Raw genomic sequence first — 10,635 nt, 5'->3', positions numbered from 1 at the left:
GCTCAGAGCGCTCCAGAGTGTAGTTCAGAAAAAGGGAAGGGAACAGTCGGTAGCCATCTTACTTAGGACCAAAACACAAATAACTCGGGTATAAAGGCAACCGACAGCAGAGGTTCCTGGGATATCGCCTTCGGAGACTTTCCGGTCACCGTTGGCGGCCTGACCAGAGTCGTGGTGACTATTTAAAGGCTGTTCCTGCTCACAAAGCGGCGTGCCGAGGAAGGACGCGTCTCTTTGAATAGACAGGATGCACGGACCGCCCTCCGGCGACAGCGCATGCCCATTGCGCACGATCAAGAGAGTTCAATTCGGCATCATCAGCCCAGATGAGCTTGTAGGTTTTCTTTTTGGGGGAGTGGGGGGGGGGGATTTNNGGGGGGGGGGGGGGGTATTTTATTGACTTTCGGACAGATCACACACCACTCTTACGGTTTCTAGTCGTATCTTGTAGTTTTAACAGTATAACAAAGACATGGTTCAGTTTACAACGGTGAATGCTCGCTGTTAGCCTAGCCTAGCTCGCTGTGTCAGGCTGGTGGAGCTTGTGCTAACTAGCATGTAGCAGGAAGTTTGAAAAACTTTAAGCACTACATTATCCAAAAGGATCCATGCTATCACATCAATTAAACCCCCTTTTTATTCATGCAATGTACCTTATAGGCCCACCAGGGAGTAGGAATTGTGGTTATTTCTGTAGCTATTCGTTATGGACAACGCTTGTTTTGTTTTGTACGCATTGGTCTGCTTTCTCACACAATAAATAAATAAAAAGGGTACTTCAACAAAGTCAGATATGCATGTTTTCTTGAACACAGGGTTCGGTGTTTTGTATGTATAAGAATTGATACTAGATTATCTTTATGTAATGGAGCATAATGTTTTATTTTATTGTTTACTGAACTTTATTTTCACTGAACAATCGTTAGACAGACTTTCTGTTCATTGAAGTAATCTTTTTTTTTTAACACTGAATAATGGATGGTGGTTTATATAAACTTAAATTCCCTCACTAATGTGTATGAATACTAAATATGGAAAATAAATATTTACGACTGATATATCTGCAGAGTTTCTGATACTTATTATTATTAATTAATATTCTGGCACTGATGGTAAATCAACTGCTAATTATTGTAGCATCAACTTATACACGTGATTTCTTTCTCCCCAGAAACGGATGTCCGTTACAGAAGGGGGAATCAAATACCCCGAAACAACAGAAGGAGGACGTCCTAAACTCGGTGGCCTTATGGACCCAAGACAAGGGGTCATAGAACGAACGGGGAGATGTCAGACATGTGCAGGTACAGTCTCATGTTCGCATTTTAATGTTAAAATGTATTATTGATCAGTTGAGTGCTGTCCATATCTGATGATGATTTTATAATGCATGGTTTGTCTCCTCAGGCAACATGACAGAGTGTCCTGGTCACTTCGGCCACATAGAACTGGCAAAGCCAGTTTTCCATGTCGGCTTCGTAACAAAGATCATGAAGGTTCTTCGATGTGTCTGCTTTTTTTGCTCCAAGCTGTTAGTGGACTCAGTAAGTATACTCCTGCATATTACAGTACACAAGGATAAATATTTGATATTTGATCATAAAAGTGCATTTTCAGTCTTATTCATAGCGTTTGCAATTTTGATGTTTAACTTTCTCTCGTTGCTGTTTCCTTTTTAGAACAATCCGAAGATCAAAGACATCCTGGTGAAATCCAAAGGACAGCCCAGGAAGCGTCTGACACACGTGTACGAGCTGTGCAAAGGAAAAAACATCTGTGAAGGAGGAGAGGAGATGGACAACAAATTCGGAATGGAACAGCAGGAGACCGAGGAGGACATTACCAAGGAGAAGGTTTGTCTCTTTTTGTCATAGCTAATGTGTGTTTCAGATCTCAACATTCACGGCACGGCTCAACTTATTTTCTTTCTCACACTCTTCCCTTCACTCCCACTGTGCGACTTACGCAGGGCCACGGAGGTTGTGGGCGCTACCAGCCACGCATCAGACGCTCTGGCTTGGAGCTGTATGCAGAGTGGAAGCATGTTAACGAGGATTCGCAAGAGAAGAAAATCCTGCTGAGTCCCGAGCGTGTGCACGAGATCTTCAAGCGCATCTCTGATGAAGAGGACGTCATTTTGGGCATGGACCCAAAGTTTGCCCGACCGGAATGGATGATTGTAACTGTGTTGCCTGTGCCTCCACTGGCTGTCAGGCCTGCTGTAGTCATGCAGGGGTCTGCTCGCAACCAGGTAGAGTAATATGATCCCAGACTGAATGTTAAGTTGGATTCTTAGACTGTATATTTTGTTTTTGCATGTTTTTAGGTTGTCTAAACAATTAGATATACATGACAACGATAACAACATATCCTCAATTAACTTCTGTTTTAAAGGATGACTTGACCCACAAGCTGGCCGACATTGTCAAAATCAACAACCAGCTGAGAAGAAACGAGCAGAGTGGTGCGGCAGCTCACGTCATAGCCGAGGATGTGAAACTGCTTCAGTTTCATGTAGCTACTATGGTGGACAACGAGTTGCCAGGCCTGCCAAGGGTATGTAAACACTTCCCAGATGCCTTTTAAATATATAGTTAGAGTTCTACCCTTCACTTGATTCAATGTAACACGGTTTGAAATAGACAAAATGTGAGTCTCAGTTACTCTCAGTTTTTGACAAATATTTTTTATTGTGCTCAAATTACAATTGGTTCCTTTCACAGGCAATGCAAAAGTCTGGCCGTCCTCTTAAATCCATAAAACAGCGTCTAAAGGGGAAAGAGGGTCGAGTCCGAGGTAACCTCATGGGCAAGCGTGTGGACTTCTCCGCCCGAACTGTCATCACCCCAGACCCCAACCTGCAAATCGACCAAGTGGGCGTACCGCGATCCATCGCCGCCAATATGACCTTCCCAGAAATTGTCACACCCTTTAATATTGACAGGTACTGTAGATAAGTTAGCTGATTAAAGTTTATGGAATGTATAAAAACCTGTATGTGAAAATGTCTATTAAATGTATCGTCAGCTGATTCATTCTTGTGATCCTCCTAGATTACAAGAGCTGGTACGAAGAGGCAACAGTCAGTACCCAGGAGCCAAATACATCATCCGTGACAACGGAGACAGAATTGACCTTCGATTTCACCCCAAACCAAGTGACCTTCATCTGCAGATTGGCTACAAGGTTAGATTAAAAGCAACTCTATCTTTTAAGATGATCTTTTATTAGATGATGATTTATAGTCTCTTTTTATCCTGACTAAAACTGAACCCTTTCTCTGTTTAGGTGGAAAGACACATGTGTGACGGTGACATCGTCATCTTCAACCGACAACCTACACTACATAAAATGTCCATGATGGGGCACAGAGTCCGGATTCTGCCGTGGTCTACCTTTCGACTCAACCTCAGGTACCAAATGAAGACAATACCTCTCTGACTCTTATAAATGTGTTTGTACTTACAGAAAATCCTTCATTTAATAATTATGCATTGATGATATTTGGCCTGTATGAATTTGGTCTTGATGCAAATACCTGTTGCTGTTATGTTATCCCTGACTGAGATGAGCGTTCTCCATGCGGTGTAGCAGTTCTAACATCCCATCCTCTCATCTCCCTCCAGTGTCACCACCCCATACAACGCTGACTTTGACGGGGACGAGATGAACCTCCACCTGCCTCAGTCCCTCGAGACGAGGGCAGAGATCCAGGAGCTGGCCATGGTGCCGCGTATGATCGTCACACCCCAGTCCAACAGGCCCGTCATGGGTATCGTGCAGGACACGCTCACAGCCGTCCGCAAATTCACCAAAAGAGACGTCTTCTTAGAGAGGGTAAAGAGATTGTCACGAGGTCACCAGCAGCTGCTTTTTCTGGTCTGAAAGGGTCTTAACACACCGTTTCTCCACCACAGGGTGAAGTGATGAACCTCCTCATGTTCCTCTCTACCTGGGACGGGAAAGTGCCTCAGCCGGCCATCCTCAAGCCCCGCCCTCTGTGGACGGGCAAGCAGATCTTCAGCTTAATCATTCCTGGTCACATTAATGTGATCCGCACACACAGCACTCATCCTGACGATGAGGACAGCGGTCCTTACAAACACATCTCACCGGGAGACACCAAGGTACAACACCTCATTAATAATGTGTATTAGTAATGTGTAAATTAAAGAATAAAAAAGAACGACAAGACGATTGACCCCGCACGTCACTCATTCACATAGGTCATAGTGGAGAACGGGGAGTTGATCATGGGCATCCTGTGTAAGAAATCTCTGGGAACCTCCGCCGGCTCCCTCGTCCACATCTCCTACCTGGAGATGGGCCACGACATCACCCGACTCTTCTACTCCAACATTCAGACTGTGGTCAACAACTGGCTGCTCATCGAGGGTAAGAGAACAGTAAAGCACACGTACTTTTATTACTGTATTGTAGTTGTAGTTTTTCAACATGGATATTTAATGATTTATATTAAAGTTTACTTTTTGATGTTTCCTTCAGGTCATTCCATTGGTATTGGTGACTCCATTGCTGATGCCAAGACCTACCTTGACATTCAGAATACCATCAAGAAAGCCAAACAGGATGTGATAGAAGTAAGGATGGAGTATTTATGTACTCAACAGCGTCTAATAACTCAAATTTAGTCGGTATAAGTTTCTTTTTTCAGCCGAAATTGCATATAGAAACGTTACACCTTTCCTCTGCCAGGTCATCGAGAAAGCCCACAACAACGAGCTGGAGCCGACCCCCGGTAACACACTGAGGCAGACCTTTGAGAACCAGGTGAATCGTATCCTCAATGACGCTCGTGACAAAACGGGATCGTCAGCTCAGAAGTCTCTGTCTGAGTACAACAACTTCAAGTCCATGGTGGTGGCTGGTTCTAAGGGCTCAAAGATTAACATCTCACAGGTAAAAGAGTCGAAGTATCATTACTGTACAGTAGATGAACAATAGGTTTGATTCACATCATCTTTGGCGCTCACGTCTCTTTACCGCTTCTCTTATCCAGGTTATTGCTGTGGTGGGGCAGCAGAACGTGGAGGGTAAACGAATCCCCTTCGGCTTCAAACATCGCACGTTGCCTCACTTCATTAAGGATGATTACGGTCCTGAGAGTAGAGGCTTTGTGGAGAACTCGTACCTGGCTGGCCTGACGCCAACAGAGTTCTTCTTCCACGCCATGGGAGGCAGAGAGGGTCTGATCGACACAGCCGTCAAGACTGCTGAGACTGGTAGGTCCATGCAGCAGCGTGAGAGTGGTTATAAATACCATACAATGATGTGCTTTAAGTAGCCTTTTTTGATTTGGTTACTAGACTCAGGCCTAAAAGCTTTGGTTTTCTAACCTGGTAACTGTGCTCCATCCCATCAGGTTACATCCAGCGTCGTCTGATCAAATCCATGGAGTCGGTGATGGTGAAGTACGATGGCACGGTGCGTAACTCCATCAACCAGGTGGTTCAGCTGCGTTACGGCGAGGACGGCCTGGCGGGAGAGAACGTCGAGTTCCAAAACGTTGCAACGCTCAAACCCTCACACAAAGCCTTTGAAAAGAAGTAAGTCCCTTATAGCCCGAGAGTACAGTACCTTGTTTTATTTATGATAACTGGAAGGGAGGTATTGTTGCTTTACTCAGCTACGTGCATAATATTGTTAATATTAATTAATGGCCTATGATCAGTGGCTTAACTCTTGTCTCATCCGTCTAGGTTTAAGTTTGATTGTACCAATGAGCGAGCCCTGAGGCGGATGCTGCAGGAAGACGTAGTAAAGGACGTGCTGACCAATGCCCATGTGCAGAGTGCCTTGGAGAGGGAGTTTGAGAAGATGAAGGAGGACAGGGAGGTCCTCCGAGCTATTTTCCCCACTGGGGATAGCAAGGTGGGTTTATTTGTAGACACACCTCTACTCTTCAGCAGTCTCTAGGTCTGCCACGTGAAATCATATATACTCATATACTTCAATGTTTCTCCTCGCCTGCAGGTGGTGCTGCCCTGCAACCTGGCCAGAATGATCTGGAACGCTCAGAAGATCTTCCGCATCAACATTCGAACCCCAACAGACCTGAATCCTCTAAGGGTGGTCGACGGTAAGCTCAGAAATAACAAACCCAATTGACCAAAAGGACAATCAGTCATTGTTTATTCTCACTTTGTAAAATTAGGCGTAAACTCATACAGCCAAGATGCCAGTCAGACATTATATCTTCAGTATATATTTAGTTACAGGATTTTGTGAACCCTGTGGAAGAAGCACCGGCTGTAGAATTAGAAGTAGCAGGTCGTGGCCTGGCCTCAGGAGCTCCCTAAAGCCATGTAAAGCCACCTGGTGAATCCCTCTGTTACATAATAAGTAGAACAGTTGAAGTCCTAGTCTCTCTTTACTAGAGAGACTTACAGCCTCATGGTATCGAGGATCCAATTTTTATACTATAGTGACATTGTAATATACGATATGTTCTTTTCCCCACTGTACGGCTTGTCTCATAAAACACACATCTGTTATGTTTCTTTTGTACAATACGCAAGTACACCCGTAAGCCTATTTAAACAAAGATGTTTGCATAAATCTCAATCTGTGTTTGTTTGGATGCCCAGGTGTTCAGGATCTGAGTAAGAAGCTGGTGATTGTGAATGGTGACGACCCGCTGAGCAGACAGGCCCAGCAGAATGCAACGCTGCTCTTCAACATCCACCTTCGCTCAACGCTCTGCTCCAAACGCATGACTGAGGAGTTCCGTCTCTCCACTGAGGCGTTTGACTGGCTGCTGGGAGAGATTGAGACCAAATTCAACCAGTCCATTGTACGTTTAGCACATTGTTGTTTAGTTTAAGAGCTGTCTGATCTATTCTTAAACATTGAACTTTGACGATAGGATTTATTTTTAAAAAATCTTATGTTTTCCTTTGTCCCCAGGCCCACCCAGGTGAAATGGTTGGCGCTCTGGCTGCTCAGTCGCTGGGAGAGCCGGCCACCCAGATGACCCTGAACACTTTCCACTACGCTGGTGTGTCAGCCAAAAACGTAACACTCGGTGTGCCTCGTCTAAAGGAGTTGATCAACATCTCCAAGAGGCCCAAAACACCCTCACTGACCGTTTTCCTGCTGGGTCAGGCGGCACGTGACGCTGAGAGGGCCAAGGACATCCTCTGTCGACTTGAGCACACTACACTGCGAAAGGTGAGCGAACGTGTTCCTCCCATATCCAATAATGTCATATAAGCAAAATAATTTTATCCTGATTTTAAAAGTGGTGACTAAATAATAATCTTTTGTACACAGGTGACGGCCAACACCGCCATCTACTACGATCCAAACCCCCAAAACACAGTGGTGGCCGAGGACCAGGAGTGGGTGAACGTCTACTATGAGATGCCAGACTTCGACGTGACGCGCATTTCACCGTGGCTGCTGCGCATCGAGCTCGACCGCAAACACATGACTGATCGCAAGCTGACTATGGAGCAGATCGCAGAGAAGATCAACGCAGGTGGGTTGCGTGCGCACATTCTTATTCAATGCTTTAAAAGAAATAAGGCGGTTTCCCCTTAATGACACTTTTGTTTTTCTGAAAGGTTTTGGAGATGACCTGAACTGTATTTTCAATGACGACAACGCTGAGAAGCTCGTCCTGCGAATCAGAATCATGAACAGTGATGAGAACAAGTTCCAAGAGGTGAGCAATATGATTATATTCTATAAGGATGAACGCACGTTGGTCTGTTTCAGTATTAGTCATAAATGACTGCTGTCGTTTTCTAGGATGAGGAGGTGGTGGACAAAATGGATGACGATGTGTTCTTGAGGTGCATCGAGTCCAACATGCTGACAGACATGACCCTTCAAGGCATTGAGCAGATCAGCAAGGTAACCAACTGAACACACACACACACACACGTAATAGGATACACCCACTGTAGGTTTCTGCTATGGGGTCGTTGCTGATCTCATACAGACTTGTCTTCAGTAACAAAAGCATATACCTGCCTGTGGCTATAAGTCAAAGGTCACACTTTTCTCCTCCAGGTGTACATGCACTTGCCCCAGACTGACAATAAGAAGAAGATCATCATCACAGAGGACGGTGAGTTCAAGGCCCTGCAGGAGTGGATCCTTGAGACGGACGGAGTGAGCCTCATGAGGGTCCTCAGCGAGAAGGACGTAGATCCCGTCAGGACCACGTCCAACGACATTGTGGAGATCTTCACGGTACGAAAGCATAAAAATAGTTTTGTCTCAACAGTAGAAATACAGCAGACTTAATTACAGTGGTAATAAAGACATTTTTTCTCTCTTCTGCTCTCTTATGTAGGTCTTGGGAATTGAGGCAGTGCGAAAGGCTCTGGAGAGGGAGTTGTACCACGTCATCTCTTTTGACGGTTCCTATGTGAACTATCGTCACTTGGCTCTGCTTTGTGACACCATGACGTGCCGCGGTCACTTGATGGCCATTACACGTCACGGCATCAACCGTCAAGACACAGGACCGCTCATGAAGTGTTCCTTTGAGGAGACGGTGAGAGGATGATCAATTAACTGAATAATTAAAAGAAACCACTTTAACCTTGTTGTCATTTAATAACTTGAGTCCATTTTCCCGCTCCTCTCTTTCTTGGATTTCCTCCTCCAGGTGGATGTGTTGATGGAGGCGTCATCCCACGGAGAGAGTGACCCCATGAAGGGTGTGTCGGAGAACATCATGCTTGGTCAGCTCGCCCCGGCCGGCACAGGATGCTTTGACCTGCTGTTGGATGCTGAAAAGTGTAAATACGGCATGGAGATCCCTACAAACATACCTGGCATCAGCGTGGCTGGACGTAAGTGGAGAGACCTTTTTTTTTTTTTTTCCACATATAATACAGAAATGATTTTATAGTAGATATAGTTTAAGATGATTCGTGATATTTATGTCCTGTATCCGTCCTATTTGCAGCCACTGGAATGTTCTTTGGCACAGTGCCGAGTCCCATGAGTGGTATGTCGCCTGCAATGACCCCGTGGAACACAGGAGCAACACCGGCCTACGGTGCCTGGTCCCCCAGTGTTGGTGAGTGTATGCCCAGGTTGCTTTGGCTCTTCTTTTTTTTTTTTTTTTGGTTTCATTGACTGAGTTTTTCCCCTTTTTTTTTCTTTTTCCCCCAGGAAGCGGCATGACCCCTGGAGCAGCTGGTTTCTCTCCCAGTGCAGCATCAGATGCAAGTGGATTCTCTCCAGGCTACTCCCCAGCCTGGTCTCCCACTCCTGGGTCTCCAGGATCTCCAGGACCTGCCAGCCCTTACATCCCATCTCCAGGTTAGACACAGCAGAAATATTTCTAAGTTGCAGTTTGTTGAAAATGTTTTAATAATTTAGGTGATTACTTTTTCTGTCTGTCTTCGTACAAATTGAACATAAGATACAAAATCTGAGTGCAGGGAGAGGGGAAGAATGGCTTATTTAGTACCTTTACCCAAATTATATAAAACAATATCCACAATATACAGTATGGAGATTATGTAAGACATTCAAAAACAAAATTAAACAGATATTCAAGTCTTTTTAACATTTGTTGTAAGACAGGAAAATAATTTTCAACAAATTTAAAAATTGGTTTTGTAAGTATAAAATATAAAAACTTGACTGCAACTCGTAAAATATTTGAAAAGAATAATATTGGATTACAGTCAAAAATGCCAATATTTGATGGTTTAAGATTCTCTAATGTGAAAATTAGCTGCTGTTCCTTAAATTACATTATAATAAATCAAATATCTTATGCTTTTGGAGTGTTGTTTAGACAATAGAAGAATTTTTTGTGGGTTAACCAAGCGGTTAATTGAAAGTAATTGGCAGATTAATCAACAACAAAGATAATTGTTAGTTGTAGCCATGGTTGTGTCATCTGCAGAATTATGGGAGAAACTAAATTGGACACATTTCAAATAATTTATATAAATAGGAAATAACAGTGGCCCAAGAATGTCTCCCTGAAGCACTCCTGAAGTCTTTCTCCATCCTTAAAAGTGTTCTTGTTTCCTCTCTAGGTGGAGCCATGTCACCCAACTACTCACCCACCTCCCCAGCCTACGAGCCTCGCTCCCCTGGAGGCTACACCCCACAGAGTCCCGGCTACTCCCCAACATCACCCTCTTACTCTCCCACTTCTCCCTCTTACTCCCCCACCAGCCCCAATTACAGCCCGACATCTCCTTCCTATTCACCCACCTCGCCCAGTTATTCCCCAACCTCCCCCTCCTATTCGCCTACGTCTCCATCTTATTCCCCAACATCTCCTTCCTACTCCCCTACCTCCCCATCCTACTCTCCCACGTCTCCCTCCTACTCTCCCACCTCGCCGAGCTACAGCCCGACGTCGCCCAGCTACTCGCCCACCTCACCTTCCTACTCACCGACCTCCCCCTCTTATTCTCCCACATCTCCATCTTACTCCCCCACCTCCCCGTCCTACTCCCCCACCTCTCCTTCTTACTCGCCAACTAGCCCAAGCTACAGCCCAACATCACCCAACTATACTCCCACCTCGCCCAGTTACTCACCCACTTCTCCTTCCTACTCCCCTACATCGCCCTCTTACTCCCCAACCTCCCCCAACTACACCCCAACAAGCCCCAATTACTCCCCTAC

General features: G+C 45.1%; 1 protein-coding gene across 1 annotated transcript in view; it reads left to right on the top strand.

Annotated features, from left to right (window-relative positions):
* The window catches only part of polr2a (RNA polymerase II subunit A), a 12,714-nt gene continuing 2,079 nt past the window's right edge, over positions 1–10,635 (top strand). The window contains exons 1-29 of the mRNA XM_035675030.1: positions 1–334; positions 1,172–1,304; positions 1,408–1,544; positions 1,680–1,853; positions 1,970–2,251; positions 2,395–2,556; positions 2,724–2,944; positions 3,054–3,186; positions 3,289–3,413; positions 3,627–3,837; positions 3,918–4,127; positions 4,227–4,395; positions 4,507–4,601; positions 4,717–4,920; positions 5,021–5,243; positions 5,384–5,567; positions 5,721–5,892; positions 5,995–6,100; positions 6,609–6,814; positions 6,928–7,191; positions 7,294–7,501; positions 7,587–7,687; positions 7,774–7,878; positions 8,038–8,220; positions 8,324–8,527; positions 8,642–8,828; positions 8,945–9,058; positions 9,154–9,303; positions 10,035–10,635. Coding sequence (XP_035530923.1) covers positions 248–334; positions 1,172–1,304; positions 1,408–1,544; positions 1,680–1,853; positions 1,970–2,251; positions 2,395–2,556; positions 2,724–2,944; positions 3,054–3,186; positions 3,289–3,413; positions 3,627–3,837; positions 3,918–4,127; positions 4,227–4,395; positions 4,507–4,601; positions 4,717–4,920; positions 5,021–5,243; positions 5,384–5,567; positions 5,721–5,892; positions 5,995–6,100; positions 6,609–6,814; positions 6,928–7,191; positions 7,294–7,501; positions 7,587–7,687; positions 7,774–7,878; positions 8,038–8,220; positions 8,324–8,527; positions 8,642–8,828; positions 8,945–9,058; positions 9,154–9,303; positions 10,035–10,635 — 5,351 coding nt within the window. The 5' untranslated portion in view covers positions 1–247. The remainder of the gene's footprint in view (positions 335–1,171; positions 1,305–1,407; positions 1,545–1,679; positions 1,854–1,969; positions 2,252–2,394; positions 2,557–2,723; positions 2,945–3,053; positions 3,187–3,288; positions 3,414–3,626; positions 3,838–3,917; positions 4,128–4,226; positions 4,396–4,506; positions 4,602–4,716; positions 4,921–5,020; positions 5,244–5,383; positions 5,568–5,720; positions 5,893–5,994; positions 6,101–6,608; positions 6,815–6,927; positions 7,192–7,293; positions 7,502–7,586; positions 7,688–7,773; positions 7,879–8,037; positions 8,221–8,323; positions 8,528–8,641; positions 8,829–8,944; positions 9,059–9,153; positions 9,304–10,034) is intronic.

The sequence above is a fragment of the Morone saxatilis genome, unplaced genomic scaffold, assembly GCF_004916995.1.
Source record: "Morone saxatilis isolate NCDOM2014 unplaced genomic scaffold, NCSU_SB_2.0 Contig4, whole genome shotgun sequence".
NCBI classification, from domain to species: domain Eukaryota; kingdom Metazoa; phylum Chordata; class Actinopteri; family Moronidae; genus Morone; species Morone saxatilis.
This window is presented reverse-complemented; position numbering and strand designations above follow the sequence as displayed.